The sequence below is a fragment of the Saimiri boliviensis genome, chromosome 17, assembly GCF_048565385.1.
Source record: "Saimiri boliviensis isolate mSaiBol1 chromosome 17, mSaiBol1.pri, whole genome shotgun sequence".
Lineage (NCBI taxonomy): Eukaryota > Metazoa > Chordata > Mammalia > Primates > Cebidae > Saimiri > Saimiri boliviensis.
In genome coordinates, this window is record NC_133465.1 from 50,979,518 (window position 1) to 50,996,670 (window position 17,153).

Consider the following 17,153-nt stretch of genomic DNA (forward strand, 5'->3'; position numbering starts at 1 on the left):
AACAAACAAACCAAACAAACAAACAAACAAACAAAAAAGAAAAAAAAGAAAGAAAAAAAAGGAGAAAAAGAAAAAAAGAGATTCAGCCAGTCCCCACTTGTCCAAAACTCAAGCTTCTACAGTGGTGACTGTGGGTGAGAAACAAGGCACACTCCCTTGTCAAGAACATGTGTTCTTTTGTCTGGAAGAAAAGACAGGCAGTGAGCAGATGTAGCATTTACATTTTCTCAAGTGACAACTGAACACTGAGGATGATTAGTGCTTGTTATGAAGTGTATCCAAACTATAACAAAATCTCCAACTTTATATTCTCTGCCTTTTTTTTTTTTTTTTTTTTTTAAGACCAAGTCTCACTCTGTCACCGAGGCTAGAGTGCAGAGGTGTGATCTTGGCTCACTGCAACCTCCATCTCCTAGGTTCAAGTGATTCTCTGCCTCAGCCTCTCTAGTAGCTGGGATTACAGGCATCTGCCACCACACCCAGATAATTTTTATATTTTTAGTAGAGATGGGGTTTCACCATGAAGGCCAGGCTGTTCTCAAACTCCTGACCTCAAGTGATCCACCCACCTCGGCCTCCCAAAGTGCTGGGATTACAGGCGTGAGCACCACACCTTGCCATCATCTGCCTTCTTATTTGATCATCTTTATAAAATCCACTTTCTGGCTGGGACTACAGATGCACACCACCATGTTCCAGTTATTTCATTTTATTGTTTTTTGTAGAAATGGGGTCTCACTGTGTTGTCAAGGCTAGTCCTGAACTCCTGGCCTCAAGAGATCCTCCTGCCTCAGCCTCCCAAAGCACTAAGATTACAGATATGTTTCTTTTCTTACTTCTTTCTTTCTTTTTTTAATAAAGACGGAATTTCACCATGTTGGTCAGGCTGGTCTTGAACTCCCAACCTCAGGTGATCCGCCCGCCTTGGCCTTCAAAGTGCTTGGATTACACGTGTGAGCCACCGTGCCCAGCCTCTTACTTCTTTCATATCCTCTACTAGTTTGAAAGTTATGCATTTTATTTGTCTTTTTAGTGGTTACCCTTCTATTTTTAAAAGCATCCTTGTCCCAAAGTCTGAAATTAATAAATTAATCAATATCTTTACCTTTATCCTTGACAAAACCAGAACTTTAGATGTTTAAATTCTAATTATCTCTTTCATCTACCAAGTTATTTTTGTCTAATATTTTATATCCACCTTGTTTTCTAACTCTCCCCAAAGTAGTCAATATAAATATCTTTTATTTTTATTTCAAATTTAGGGTAAAATTTACTTTTTTGACATAGAGCACTATAAATCCATCTGGCTTCTCACACTTATCTTAATGCACCCATGTTGTTTCACACAGCAGTAGCTCATTCCTTTTTCTTGCTGAGTAGTAATATTTCATTGGATGGATGTATTACAGGCTTTTAAGTATATATTTTCAATCTGTCTTCACAGTTGAAAGGATATTTGGGTTGTATCCTGTTTTGGCGATTGCAAATAAATCTTTATGTAGAGTTTTTTGTTGAATGCATGAACGAAAGTTTTTATTTCACTTGGGTAAATACCTAGAAGTGAGATTTCTAGGTCACATAGAAAGCGCATGCTGAACTATAAGACGCTGCCAAACTGTTTTTCATAGTGGCTGCTTCATTTTGCATTTCCACCAGCAATGTGTGAGCATTCCAGGTGCTCCATGTCCTCATCAGCACCTGATATTGTCAGATTCTGTATTTTGTTTGTATGTGTGCACTTGTATTTGTACACTTTCTAGCAAGTGTAGTGGCACTCATTGTGTGTCTAATTTGTCTTTTCCTAATGAATGATGATGTTGAGCATCTTTTCACGTTCTCAGGTGCCATATGTATTCTTCTTTAGTAAAATGTCTTTTGCTTTTTTAAAGTTGGGCTGCTTGTTTTCTTATTGTTGAGCGTTGAGAGCTCTTTATATATTTTGGATACCAGTCTTTTGGTAGATATATTATTCAGGAAATGGCATTCTGGTTGCCCATCTCTGAATCTGGTTAGCCTGAATCAGTACTAAGGGGCTGGGAAAGCACCCGCTGTTTAGCCAGGTAGGGAAGGAAACGTCCAAAATAGCTGAGATGTCTCCTTCCTTGGAGGAGTTAGGAGAAAACTCTGCTTCTCCAAGCTCCTGTGGTAAGGCCTGACGGCTGTCAGGTAACCCCAGAAACAACCAGGGGCTTGTCTCCATGTGACGCTGTGCTTCAGTGGTCACGTTCCATGTCAATCTCATGATCCAATTCTCCACTTGGTTCCTTTCTTCTTCTAAGAATTAATCAGTAAAAGTAACGTAAATCTTAATGCCTTTGTAACAAGTATGAAAAAAGTGCTGACACATTTTGCCCCTTACCTCATCGCGGCTACGGAAAATTCCTGAGCCCCTACTTGCATGACACATGATGTACTTGACCCCATCCCTGCCACACTCTCTTTTACCCTAACCCCAGTTGCCGACCACCATGTCCATGCCCTACCTATGCTCTACCTTCCCTGCCTCCAGCTTTTATACTCAATAAAAGTCAGAGTGTGCGGACACTCGGGGCCACTGTTGGTCTCTGTGATTTGGTTAGCAGTGGACTCCTGGGCCCAAACTTTTTTTCTCTACCTCTGTGTTTTGTGTCTTTTATTTCTACAGTTTCTTGTCTCCAAGCCAGCGGGGGTGGGGGTGGGGCTCACAGAACCCTGTAGGGCTGGACCCTACAGGCCACTCTAAAGTCCACCCCATGATGCCCTGTTTCAGGGTCCAGCCTGAATTCCTCTAGATGGGCTCTCTCCTGGATCGGCGTTCCTGCTCAGTCTAGGAGAGGGAAGAGTTGGCTCCAGTGGTGGGAAGAACAGCTTCTGAGCACCTCCAGGCATGGGAGGACTTTCCATGGTTAGGGAGACAAAAGGGAAGAGAAAATTTTGGAATAGAGTGGGATGACAAAGAAAAGATCTCGGAATAGGAAAAAATTCTCAGGAAATGTCCTACTGTAATCCTTTCCCACCATGGGAGTTGGTATGAAAAGTTCTGGGTGCGCTCTTGAGGAAAAATCACGTGGCTCAACAATTGTAATAGTCATAAGTGCTCGAGAATTTTCCCAAAAACCTGGGCTTCCAAATGCAAATGAAACCTGGTAGAACTTTTTTCTTTGCTCCAGAGATAAAGTCTTAGTACCCAAAAGACAGATGAAAAAGCTCTCCTTTCTCAAGTGATTTTAAGGCAATCTGAGCTCTAAGATCTGAAAGGTAGCCAATGGCTTTTGAGTACTACCAGACAAAAAGAAATACACTTAAAAGGATGTGGGCGGGGAAGGAGGTTGGATTTCTGTTTCTCCAAAAAGCAGAATGCTTTTCCTTTTTGAGCCAAACGTCTTTAAAAATGTTTGTAAACTGGAGGTTACACACTCTGCCGCCTGTTCTGAGCTCACAGTCAGTCTGTCCATCTGTCTGGCGGTAGATACAGGTGACGCTTCTGCTACTAAGCCCCACCTCCCATCTTCCCACCATCTCACCAGTAATACTACCTGGCCACATTCTAGGTTCCCACTACAGTCTTTGCACTGACTCTCACTCAACCTACGAAGACTCCTCTGCTTGTTAAGGAGAGCCTTGCATGCAGCAATCTTTCTCAGGGCACTCTTCATGGCTGCACTGAAACCTCTTGTCTTTGCATTGGCCGTGACTTTGATAGAAGCATTTCCCATGTCATGCCATTCACTCAGCCTTGTAATAGTTCTTGGAGTTAGGTTGTACATTTCACTGTGGAGGAAACTGAGGGGCTATACAGCATATCTGGCAGGGGAGCAGAGTAGGCTAGGGCTCGGTTCTCCTAACCTATGTCATGTGTGAGCTTTCTATGGACTGGACTCGGTCTTCAGGCTGACTCAAACACCCTAGAGTCTTTGACTTTGCAGGAAGTTGGCTCCATCTCTCGCTGTGCCCCTGTGAGGGCCTCTGAAGGCCAAGGAAAAGTCTTGTCCATCAGAGGGGGTGGTGGGAAGGCGATGCCCTGATGTCCCATCCCTCTCCCCTGAGCTGGCACATCCCACTGTGATGTCCCACACCCAGGCCTCTAAGTAGCTCGAAGGGAGCTCACACAGACATCTCTAAGGTTTCTTCCAGATCCTGCTTCCAATGGCTCTTGGCTTAGTCAGGCTGTGAGACACCTTGCTTCCTGCCGTCAGCACTTCCTTCAGTTTGAGAATAAAAGGAAGCCATTCTCTGAGCCCCCACACACGTTTCCCACCCCCAGTCTTCTTTGCTAGCTCCTGCTGTTCAACTGTCAGGACTGGATTTTTGGGTAATTGTTGCCATGGAGATCCTGTCTTGAATTATTGTGCAAATGTGTCCCATCTTCCTCCTTATTTGGTGTGCAATTTGGATGCCTGTAAAATGTGAAGGTTGAAGGCTCCACTTTTTTCCCCTGCCTTCCAAGTTGGTTTGCCTGGACCAAACCTTCCTGGCAGGCCTGCTCCCCACTCCCAGCATCTCTGAGGCCCCCTGGCCAATCGCTGCCAATGGAAAGGAAGTCCTGCACAAATGGGGAGAGGAGACCCACTCTCCATGGATTATGGGTGAGGTGACCCCAGGCCAATGACATGTGGCAGCAAAGACTCCCAAAGCAGCAGCCATAAGCTCCTTGGTGAGCATGAGCCAGAGCTCCCATTATCTTTCTCCAAGAGACAGAGCCTTTCTAAAAGTTAGGAGTCGCTCAGTCAGATCTCTGACCCCCTCCCACTTCCATCACCATGCTAGGCACACTGATCCCTGCTGCAGCATCCTGGGTGAGTGCCTTGCCTCTGTTTCCCCTGAGTACTCATCCTCCTCCACGGAGATGTCTGGATCATTTGGACTGATTATCATGTCTCTCTCCTGTCCGAGATCTGGCCCATTTCCCGATCGCTTCTTCTACCAAACTGTGTTCAACCTGCATCCAAGGGCTTTCATCAATTTCCTTCTCTTCACCAAACAAACCTGCCTTTGTGTCCTCTCTGCCTCTCCCCTCCTCCTCCTCACCTGGGCTTCCTGCTGTCCAGGGTTCTTTTTTTTTTTTTACTTGAGATGGAGTCTCACTCTGTTACCCAGGCTGGAGTGCAGTGGCACGATCTTGGCTCACTGCAACCTCTGCCTCCCGGGTTCAAGCAATTATCCTGCCTCAGCCTCCTATATTGCTGGGACTACAGGCACCCACCACCATGCCTGGCTAATTTTTGTATTTTTAGTACAGATGCGGTTTTATCATGTTGGCCAGGCTGGTTTCGAACTCCTGACCTCAAATGATCCTCCTGTCTTGGCCTCCCAAAGTGCTTGGATTACAGATGTGAGCCACCGTGCCCAGTCTGGGTTTCTATTTTTGTTTTTGAGGCAGGGTCTCACTCTGTTGCCCAGGTTGGAGTGCATTGCTGTAAACTCAGCTCACTGCAACCTCCATCTCCTGGGCTCAAGCAGTCCTTCCACCCCAGCTTCCCAAGTAGCTGAGATTACAGGCACGTGCTACTGTGCCTAATTTTTGTATTTTTTGTAGAGATAGGGTTTCACCATGACACCCAGGAAGGTCTTGAACTCCTGAGTTCAAGCGATCCACCCGCTTGGACCTTCCAAAGTGCTGGGACTACAGGCGTAAGCCACCGTGCCCAGCTCTCCGGAGTTCTGATTCAGTGGTCAGCAGGTAGCTTCGCCCAGCTTGCCCCAGCCACCTTTATGCAGCTACTTTTCCTTCTGCATGGCTTTCCCTGACTCTTCTGGGAATTCATCACTTTCCTCAAGGCCCTCCATTAGCATCCTTCCTCGCCACATGCTCATTGTGGAGCTGCTGTTTCAAGGATTTAGTCTTCGGGGGTGGTGAGGGGACTCAAAGAAAGGGCAGTATGCTGCAGACAGCAGATGGTGGTGTCCTTTCCCGCCAGCACTGGCAGCCACACAGGCTACTCCCATCCAACACGAGCCATGAGACAGGAGACACATGGCCACCCCCTCGTCGTCTACTTGTATTTGACAAGCTTCCCAACAAAAGGATTAATCATAACACAACAGTCAAGGAACAAGAGAAATAAGAAACACTGGCAAGGGCTGGGCGTGGTGGCTCATGCCTGTAATCCCAGCACTTGGGGAGGCAGGTGGATCGCCTGAGGTCAGGAGTTTGAGACTAGCCTGGTCAACATAGTGAAACCCCATCTCTACTTAAAAAAAAAAAAAAAAAAAAAAAAAATTAGCTGGGGGTGGTAGTGCATACCTGTAATCCCAGCTACTACGGAGACTGAAGCAGGAGAATCGCTTGAACCAGGAGGGGGAGGTTGCAGTGAGCTGAGATCGCACCATTGCACTCCAGCCTGGGGAACAAGAGTGAAACTCCGTTTAAAAACAACAACAACAGAAAAAAACCTGGCAAGGCAGAATTCTTAGGCGGGTAAGGATTTCTACATCAGAGGGGATAGGATCTGAGTTAAACCCTTGCAAGTGTCGTTGAATAACAGATTCTGATCCAGAACTAGCCTATGTGCTGTGAATCAGTTTTTCCGTGAAGTAAGTAAGACAGATCTTTCTGCTCCTGGCTGCCCGCTTCCTCCCACTCTCCATCTCTACAGGGGTCAGTCTCGTATCTTCCTGTCTTGCCAAGGAGGCTCCATGGGGCATGGAGAGATTGTTCCCAGTCTGATGTGAGGAGAGACAGTATCTGGATCCCAATCGAATAAGGGATTAGAGTCCTCACCCTCAGCGAGTTGCTAGTCTGATGGTGGAGACACAGCTCTTGCTCTAGGGAGTTCTAGAGAGTCACTTGGTAGGGGTGGGGTGGGGGGAGTGGGTTTGGGGTGAGAGAGATGAGACACACACACAGCTATACTCACTCATGGAACCAAATACTGCTGAATCAAAGTGTTAACAAAAGTGAGTGTTCACAAGGTAGTTGGGATGGAGGAGTTAAGACCTGGTTTGGAGGGCTTCCTGGAGGAGATGAGTGCAGAGGAATGGTTTGGTGAAGAGGAGGTAGGATTCCAAGCCATGCACTGCTTCAGAGGTATGCTTGGCCTGAGATCTTCATAGGGAGTTAATGAGTTTTTCCTCAATGAGTCTAGTTCTGATGTCAAGTCTTTTCAAGCCTTTATTAGACTCTTGTTAAGAATTGGGAGGGCTCAGTCATTTGAATGAATATTGTGTGGCAGCTTTGCATCTAGCATCTCATGCGGCGTAGCTTGGGAGAGGGGAACAGAGACAGGGAAAGACATGGGTTTGGTCTTGTGGAGGGCTGCATTGAGGACTTTCACTGAAAGAGATGGAGACCCAGTGCAAACCTGCTTAAGGAGGAAAGGGATTTATTGATTGGCTTTCCAAATTGGGAAGTTCTGAGGCTTCAGGCATGGCTCAATCCAGGGGCTTAACCGATACTGCCCTCTCTCTCTCTCTCTCTCTCTCTCTGTTTTGCTTTCTTCTTGGAGCACTTCATTCTCAGGTGGCCTCTCCCATGGCTGGAATAAAATACTTCAGGGTACGATGCCTCAATCTCAGCCATCAGTGAAGACTGGACTATAAGGAGCCGTGTTCCTTTTGAAACCCTTTCCCTGAAGTCTCTCTCAGCAACTTCTGCCCATATCTTATTGACCAGAACTGGGTAACATGACCCCACCTGCAAGAAAGTCTAGAGGCGCAAATATCTCCAACTGGACTTCTTGCTAGATCAACAAAAATTGGAGCGTAGCTAGTGAGAACAGGGGAAGAATGGAGGTTAGTCAGGAAACCAGCAGTGTCTACAGGAATTCCAGGGAAGATTCTGATCAGCTCACCACACAGTCACGTGGTCACCCTGGATTGACTGCTGCAGGCTGCTGGCACAGTGCTGCATGGACCAAGCCTGCTTCAGGCGCTGACCCTGCTGGAGGAGGCAGCCCTCACTGAGCCCCGTGGCACAGGTTTTCCACAGGAAGGAGAGACAGTGGCACCAGCAGAAGCGGATAAGGATTCGTAGCAGGCACGATGCTGGGTAAATGACATACACCCACTATAAGAATTTTCTGGTATAGAAAGAAGATGCACCAAAAAAATAGCTTCAGGAAAAAAAAAAAAAAAAACAAGCTTCAGAAATCTCCCCTTCTCCCTGATGCAATAAATACGAAGTTATGCTGCAGGAACCCAATATAGCCACTCTGAGAGGATGCAGAGAAAAACGGGTTAGAAAGGAAGATTTCCTGCTGGGAGTGAACACGGACCTGGGCTGTGAGGAGGGGATGTCCAGAGGGGAGAAGCAGGGAGCCCAAAGCCCCAAGGGAAAAGCCAGACTTCCTTGCAAGGCTGAGAGCACGGCTGGTGGACCTAGTGGGGGAAGAGAGGGCCCTGCGTGTCCTCCCACCCTGGGGCATTTTTCCTCTCTGAGTGTACCTGGGCCCTAGCAAATTAGGTCTCCTCTTCCCCTTGGGTCAGTATCTGAATTTGGGGCAACCCTGTCAGCATGACCCTGGCCTGGGAGGTTGTGCAGGGAGAGCGGGGAAGATCTCCAATGCTAAGCTCCAGAGGAATGAAGGGGGTGGCCTCAACATGGGGGCAAAAGAAAGTCCCTGGGAACAAATCCCTAATCCAATTAGGAAGTGATTATATGGTCATTTTCAAGGGCTATGCCAGTTACCAGGCACCTCCCAGGAGGCTCTCTCTGGCAGCTTGACAAGTCACTGCTAAACCTGTGATCTGGAGACGTGGGCTGGCGCGGCAGCTGGGCGAGGAGCCCAGGCTCAGACAGCTGGGGTGGGAGTCTTTAAAGATGAAAATGATGGGTAAGGAGCTTGCTGTTGTCATGGAAACGGGCTCTGGGTGGATGAGCTCCAGTTCGATGGGTAACCCGCGGGGAGAGCGCCACCCCCACCAGGCTTCACTGTGGGCAGCCAGCCGGCACCTCTGGAACCCGCCGTTCCAGCCAAGCCTGTGGGCTGTGTCCACCTCTGTCTGCCTCCTCCTAGGGACAGCGTGGCCTAGCAGTGTGTGTGCCAGTTTGTGTCAATAACTGGGGGATATGGGGAGATGTCCTCAGACCGGAAAAGCCTTCGGTGTGGCTCCTGCCGCCCTGAGTTAGCTGTGCCTGACGTGAATGTGGTACAGTGACAGGCCACGGGTGTGTAGCTGGGGGGAGGGCCACAGACTAGGCTAGGACAGCATGGCACGGCAAGACTGTCCCTGGGCAGCAGCACTGGACTGGGAGTCGTTGATTTCCCCTGTGACTCTGTATCTTTCATCACCAACTGACTGGGTCACCCTTGGCAAGTCATCTCCCCCAGAAAGTCCGGCTTGGTGGTCCCCAAGACCACTTCTAGCTCCACTTTCTCTCCATTCTGGGATTTTGAACTAGATGGTTTTGATCTCATCAGCCCCATGTCTCACCCACTGAACCACCCCACTACAGCAGAGTGCTCTGATACAGACCAGTCCTTGCCCTCTTAGGCCACTGAGCAGGGACCCAGGCAGGCAAGATGCTGGGGCAGCCCCATCCTCTTGCTGCTCGGCCTTTGCTGCTCAGTGTCATCTCCCCCCAAGTTCACACGGTGGAGGTTCCCAAAGCTCATGACTGCCCTGAATGCTCTTGGAGACAGGCCTAATAAGCGGCCTGTTGCAATTACTCTTCCATTTCCAATAGGTGCTACTTTAACTGGGGCTTTCCCTGGGACAAGTGTGAAGGAAAAAGCAATTTGCAGTATGGGCTTTTGGCTCTGGCTCTGATCATACACTTGGCAATTTCATCTTCTCCCTCTCCATCTCCTCCTTCTTTTCCCTCCCTTCCTCTCCATCCTCACCCGCCCGGCCCTTGCACTTCCCCTCTGCCACCTCCTCAGCCAGCTGCCTCCTCCTTACCTACAAGGGGCAGAGTCCGCTCTCTCTGGGGACCAGTATGGAGGGAAGAGGACCCGAGAATCCAGCTGGAGGTGAGGGATAGGAACAAGAAGTGACTCAGGGGCTGCTCTCAGCCCCCGTGAACTCTTGCAGAGACACTGAAAAGACTGGAAAGGCAACAGCTGAGAAAGAGTATCTCAAGTTCCTAGAATATGAACGAGGCTTCTCCCTGTTTTTGTCCCATGCTGCCTCCAGGAGGCCCCACTGCCTCTCTTTGGGATTTGGTTTCCTCGCTTCAACACACACTGCTCGCTCCAATTTCAATCAATATTTATAAAGTGCCTACTGTGTGCAGAGGGCCAGGGAATGAAGGAGGGCAGGGAGTAATTAATCTGCTCTCAGACACCGGTGCCTGGCCCCAGCTCAGCTCTGCAGCCTTTCTTCCCTCCGCCACACCCAACCTGAAGCCTGAGCTCCCCCTACAGAACCCCCCTGCCCTTCCCAAACCACACCCCTTTGCTAGATGACTCCCTCTCCTGAGACCTTCCTCCCAGGCTCCACCTGCTCCAGTCTGACTCATCTGAGATTCAGCTCAAAAGCCTCCCCAGGGTCCCAGGGTGAGTAGATGCTACTTCTGCCGTGGCCCTAAGCACCCTGTACCTGCCTGATGGTTTGTGCACTTTCTTGCTGCATGTGAGTGTGTGTCTTCCAAGCTAGACATGGGCATGATTCAAGAGAAGTGCGGCACATTGCACTTTCCCAAAGATGCCATCCCACCTGCTCTTCTTAGACTGTGACTGACATTCCGCCTGCTGAGAGAAAGTTAGGGGCTTGTGACTATGTAGCTTGTGACCACCATGGCCAAAGGAGTATGGCAGAACAGATGCCCTATGACTTCCGAGGCTTGTCACAGAAAGCACACAGGTCCCACCTGCCCTCTCCCTTGGGATATTCACCCTTGGAACCCAGCCAGGGCTGACGAAGCCCTGGCCCCAGGGAGAAGCTGTGTGTAGGTGTTCCAGGGCATAGCCCCAGCCCAGCGACACTGTGCCAGCCACATCAGTGAACCTTCAGATGATTCTCCTCCCAGCCTTGGATTCTTCCATCTGAGGCTCCAAATGTCGCTGAGCAGACACAGCTGTCCCAGCCATGCCTGGTCCCCAGTTCTTATACTCAGAGGCTATGAGGTGTAGCAACTGAGAGCTACTGCCGTCAGCCCCTATGTTTTGTGGTGATTTGTTACACAGCAGTGGATTGCAACACAGGTGGGTCATGTCTGTACTGCAAGGCCTAGCCCCACGACTGGTACCTGGTGGGTGCACAGTTAATAGCTATCAAAAGAACGAATGAATGACCTTTAGCAGGTAACGAATCCAGACTGACCTGTCAATCATCCTCATCTTTCCTGCATCCTCCCCCCAGGGTTCCACTCCTCTCATGGAACCCAGACAGTCCCGAGCCCTAAATTAACCAGCCCTGCAGGCTGCTCCACATCCACAAGTTCTTACTACATAGGCTCCTTAGATCAGTATCCAACCCCAGCAGTAAGATTCCGCGATTTCTGGCACTCGCAGCCTGGCACATCCTCACTGACCTATGTGCTTGACTGGTTTTGTCTTCATCACGGTTCTGTGAAGTAGGCCATTATCATCATGCCCATTTCCCCTACAAGGACACTGAGGGTGGCAGAGAAAGAGGGAGTGAGTGAGTCCTGATAGGTAACGAAATGGAGATTTGAATTCGGGTCTTCTGATGCCAAACACGATTATATCCACAACATCATAGCTTGTAACAAAGTCTGGGAAATAACTGCAGTCCTTTCTTTGGGGATATCAGCTCTATACTCACAATCACACCAGCTGAGTAAGAAGGGGTCAGACCTGGGTCTTATGCAATGCTAATGAACAACCACAACAAAACCTCGGTTCCTGTCTTTCTATGTCCTGGGCTGTGCGGTAGGACTTTATAGGTATGGCGGCATGCACCAGCCACAGCTGCCCTGTGAGATGGGCATTATTCATCTCCAAAAGGTGACAGAACAGAGGTATGGAGAGGTGAGGTGGCTTGCTCAAGGTCCCACAGCTAAGCGGCAGAGCTGATCTTCACACTCCACCTGCCTGACCCCAGTCACTAAAGGTCTTCTCTCTCCTGACAAAAATCACTTCTAGGCCGAGAGAGCTGGCTCACACCTGTAATATCAGCACTTGGGGAGGCTAAGGCAGGTGGATCATCTGATCATCTGAGGTCAGGAGATTGAGACCAGCCTGGCTAACATGGTGAAATCCTGTCTCTACTAAAAATACAAAAACCAGCTAGGCATGGGGGTGGATGCCTGTAATCCCAGCTACTCAGGAGGCTGAGGCAGGAGACTTACTTGAACCCAGGAGGTGGAGGTTACAGTGAGTGGAGATCGCACCATTGCACTCTAGTCTGGGCAACAAGAATGAAACTCTATCTCAAAGGAAAAAAAAATACACTTCTAGTAACAGACAACTTCTCAGATACAGGCACTTTTTACCTCCACTTGAGGTAGCTGTTGTCATTCTCATTACACAGACAGGACGCTGAGGTCTGGGTGATTAGCCCAAGGTCAAGCTGCTAATAAATGGAAAAGTCAGGATTCTAAGCCATGGCTGCCATCCCCATCTGAATCACCATCTCACCACCCCCATCATGCTACACTGCACCTCAAAAGATCATGTCCAGTTCTTCCCAGGACCATGGGGCCTGTCCACACCCACACCAGCCTGACAGCTCCTCCAGCTCTCAGCATCTCTCAGCAGCATGAATGGAAGTTGTGGGGAGCTCTGATGGTGTTGGCAGTGACGGCCTCTGCCCGCCTGGCTGGTGGTTTCACCAGATTTGGGGAAGGGTGGGGAGGGAGCAGGGGGAGTTCAGGTTGCCGGGTGCTCCTGGGAGAGAGACTGACAACCCACAGCCCAGCACGTCCTCTCTCCTGCACACACACGCCAAAGAGGAGGCTGCCCTCCTTACTGAGCAGTAACTCCTGTGGCCACAGAATCCAGGACATGCACAGGGTCCTTCTCCAGCCTTCCTGGTTTCAGAGAAAGCTGAGGGTTCCTGCATCTGCATTCATGCCAGGGTCCCCTGCCTTCCTCCACACCCGCTCCGGCTTCACCCTAATACTTCCCTACTCTTCCCACAGTTCACTCCAAACCCAGCCTGCTGAGAACCAAGCTCACACTGCTGCCCTGTGAACCTGGCCCCTGACCTGCCTTCCCCAGGGGCAGCAGTCAGCTGCATCCTCCAGGCAGCCTCCTCTCATGCTGGGTGGGCTCTCGGCCCTCTGGTATCTACCCCACTTGCTTGGCACCTGACTGCCGCCCCGAGAGGTCTCTCATAATTTTTGCTTTTTAAAAATTGAAACAGAGTCTCACTTGGTCACCCAGGCTGGAGTGCAGTGGCACAATTGTGGCTCACTGCAACCTCTGCCTCCTGGGTTCAGGCAATTCTCTTGTCTTCTTTTTTGTTTTGTTTTGTTTTGAGATGGAGTCTCGCTCTGTTACCCAGGCTGGAGTGCAATGGTGCGATCTAGGCTCACTGCAACCTCCACCTCCTGGGTTCAAGCGATTCTCCTGCCTCAGCCTCCTGAGTGAGTAAGATTCTGGGACTACAAGCACGTGCCACCATGGCTGGCTAGTTTTTGTATATTTGTAGAGATGGAGTTTCGCCATGTTGTCCAGGCAGGTCTTGAACTCCTGGCCTAAGATGATCCACCTGCCTCCAAACCAAAGAAATGGTTTCCAGGAAGAAATCACCATGGACACTGAATTTATACCCACTCCATGCATATAGTGACAATAATTTGGACAGCACCTAGGGGCGATCAGGGGTTTATCTCCAGGGTTTTACCTTTTGACATTCACAACAACCTGGTGAGGTCCTGGGGGCAGTGGCAATTATTCTCCCCTCCTATGGAGGTCCCCGATCCCTGAGCCCTTGCCTCAGTCCCTGCACAGGCCTGGGGCACAAGAAACTCTTAGAGGAGGCCAGAAGTTGCCGGGAGGTGAGCAGAGCCAAGTGGTCTTGGCCGAAAGAAAGTGAATCCCATTGCCTGGGCTGGAAATAAGAGAGGAGAACTGCTCCCTTCTGCACAGCCCACACCTGTTCCTCTTGGAAGAGTTACCACCGGCAAAGATTCAACTGTTCCGAGCTGAATACAGACAGGAAACTGAGGCTTGGGTGATTAAGCCCAAGGTTAGGCTGCTAATGAACGCCAAAGTCACGTTTCTAAGCCACGCTGCCATCCCCATCTCAAACACCATCCCACCATCCCCCTTCACACTACGTTGCACCTCAAAAGATCATGCGCAGGTCTTCCTAGGACAGTAGGGCTTGTCCACACCCACACCAGCCTGACAGCTTCTCCTCCAGCTCTCAGTGGCATCTCAGTGGCATGAACTCAGGCCCCTGAGCAGCCAGTTTCCCAGCTAGAGCACAGAGGATGGTGCACGGAGGGTGCTGTGCTGCGGACAGCTCATCAGGCCTCAGCGCCCACGGCAGCCAGGGCTGGTTAGAGCTTTCTCCCTTCCCCAGGCCTCCCCTGCCCCTCAACTGCTCCTCTCCTTCACACACCCATCACCTTGCTCTCTCGCAGAAAGCTCTTCCTTGTTAATGCCCTCACCCCAACAGCCACACGAAGCTGTCACCCTCAACTCCGGTTGTCACAAGTAGACCCTGTCTTTCCAGCTGAACAAGGATAACAGCCCATTGCACCTGGGACACACTGAGAGCCGTGGTTCTCAACCTCGACCTCACAGGAGACTCCTTAGTTAAAAATTAAGGCTAGCCGGGCGCGGTGGCTCAAGCCTGTAATCCCAGCACTTTGGGAGGCCGAGGCGGGTGGATCACGAGGTCGAGAGATCGAGACCATCCTGGTCAACATGGTGAAACCCCGTCTCTACTAAAAGTGCAAAAAATTAGCTGGGCATGGTGGCACGTGCCTGTAATCCCAGCTACTCAGGAGGCTGAGGCAGGAGAATTGCCTGAGTCCAGGAGGCGGAGGTTGCGGTGAGCCGAGATCGCGCCACTGCACTCCAGCCTGGGTAACAAGGGCGAAACTCCGTCTCAAAAAAAAAAAAAAAAAAAAAAAAAAAAAAAATTAAGGCTGGCCACAGTGGCCATGCCTGTAATCCCAGCACTTTGGGAGGCCAAGGCAGGTGAATCACCTGAAGTCAGGAGTTTGAGACCAGCTTGAACAATACGGTGAAACCCCGTCTCTACTAAAAATACAAAAATTAGCTGGGCATGGTGGTGGGTGCCTGTAATCCCAGCTACTTGGGAGGCTGAGCAGGAGAACTGCTTGAACCTGGGAGGTGAAGATTGCAGTGAGCTGAGATCACGCCATTGCACTCTAGCCTGGGTAAAGAGCGAGACTCTATCTCAAAAAAAAAAAAAAAAAAAAAGTAAGTTAAAAATTAAAAAAAATTCTGAAGCCCAAGCCCTACTGAGACTTGGTAGCTCGGCCTCTCCAGGGGTGAGGCCCAGAATCGGGACTTCTAAATTCTCTGGGAGACTCCAGGAAGCAGCCCAGCTGAGGGTCGCTGCTTCATACCTCTGGAATCTGCCAAAAGCACTAGATGATTTGGGCCTCATGTCCACCCCAGGAAGGGACGTGGACAGGTGTTACCCCCGTTCTAAGAGTAGAAAGCTGAGGCTGAGAGGTGTGTGGCCCATGGTTGCTGCCACAGGGCTGGGACTGGAAGCCGGCTCTTTGTCCTGGGCTCTGGCAGGGCTCTTTACTGCAGCCTCCAGCCACTGTAACCAGTGCCAGCTGTGGAGGGCTGCCTGTCTCCAACTCCTTTTCTCTGCCCTGAAACAGCTACCATTGGCACTGGGCACGTGCCAGGGCTCAAGATGGAATAAAAATGAATGTCCCCTCTTGTACTGTCAGCCACTGTCTTCTGAGGAGGCTGGAAGACTTCTCTCCTGGGCTGGGCTCAGCCTCTGCCAGCTCTCCAGGAGCCACCATGTCACAGATGCCTGGAAGGAAGGGCTGGTGGGACCACACTAATGGAATGGCTAAGTCAGGAGTCGGCCTCCGAGAGCCTCCTCTTCCTGGGTGCCCTGCATTAGTCACGCCTGTCCTAGTCTTTAGCTCATCTAGGGTGACCATCAGACCGAGGGGATCACCAAGATTCAGGACTTCCGGCTTTAAAACTCAGACAAGTTGGTCACTCTGTTTCCCTCTGCCCAGTCCTGAATGACATGGTTTCCCTCACGGGGCCCCATGCCTCTCCTGCTTTACTGTGGTCATTGCTGTTGAGGGGCTATGAACACATGGCTTGTGGCAGCCGTGGCCTTGAACCTTCTGGCTTCCTCCTGGCCTGCTACAACAGTTTTGCTGGCCCACTGCACCTAGTGCTAAGCCTGCTACCCGAATGGGCTGGGTTCAAGGGCTCTCCTGCAGCCATTTGCTCGATGGCACCTGCACCTACTGTGTGCCCGGGATGCACAAAAGCCCCTGCAGTGAGGAGCAGCTCCCATTCCCCAGGAAGCGTGCAGTATGAGAGCTATGTTGGGGGCAGGCTTCTTGGAGGTGACATGGGATTGTGGGCGTGTCTGCGGCACATCTCAGAGGAAGCATCTTGTGCAAAGGTGCAGCTGTACTAAGAGTGTGGCACATTCTGAGACCATGCAGTCCAGGGAGGACGGAGCACTGGGTGGGGTGTGGAGGGGAGGGCTGGGGCTGCACTGCAGGGGCAGCGAAGGCCTGGCCTGGCACATCCAGGTGCTTCACTCGGCAGAGAGGGGTCAGTTAATGAGGGGCACCCACTGGCCACAAGGGATCTTGCTCCTTCCTGATCCAGATGGGAGAATTAGGCTTCTACCCCTATCCCCAGCTGTTTTTTGAAAGTGGTTCCCCCATGTGGCCAGAGGAAAGTGCATGGGGGAAGGTCTGGCCTTGGGTTGATGTTCTTGTACTAGAGCCCTCGGTCCCTACCCTCTGAACATTACAATCACCTTGGGCAACTCCCAATGCCCAGGCTGCACTCCACGCCAATAAGTGGGTGAAAGGAAGACCCGCAATGGGCTTTAAAGCTCCCAAGGGAATTCCAATGCAGAGCCAAGGTTGGGAAGCCTGTGCTCGAGGGACAGGGAGACAAGGCAGGGAGGGATGGCTCAGAGGCTCTGTGGAGGGGGGCATTTACCAACGGCACCTGGGGGCCCAGCACCCCTGCCCACTCCTCTCCCGTATGTCTTCCATATGAAATGAAAAGGACACAGAAAACGGGGAAGGAATGACACTCTGCTTTCCTGGCTTCTAAGTACAGCAGGCCTACGGTAGAGGGTTCAGGGCCCATCAGCTGCAGACAGGGCTATGCTGCCCCCTA

At 50.5% G+C, this 17,153-nt stretch overlaps 1 protein-coding gene across 6 annotated transcripts in view; it reads right to left on the reverse strand.

The window, feature by feature from the left end:
* GOSR2 (golgi SNAP receptor complex member 2) overlaps positions 1–17,153 on the reverse strand; it is a 41,142-nt gene that overhangs the window by 3,047 nt on the left and 20,942 nt on the right. Inside the window, exons 7-8 of one of the 6 annotated variants that reach the window (XR_012514676.1) lie at positions 6,224–6,320; positions 61–2,274 (exon numbers count right to left, since the gene is read on the reverse strand). The exons of 1 other annotated variant lie outside the window; for it this stretch is intronic. Coding sequence is in view for 1 of the 5 variants with exons in the window: in XM_074388787.1 (XP_074244888.1) it covers positions 14,887–15,038 (152 nt within the window). In the remaining 4 variants the exon portion in view is untranslated. Of the gene's footprint in view, positions 1–60; positions 2,275–6,223; positions 6,321–7,072; positions 15,039–17,153 lie in introns of those variants that run through there. 4 more of the 6 variants (XR_012514675.1, XM_074388786.1, XM_074388787.1 and 1 more) reach the window with 4 other exon arrangements.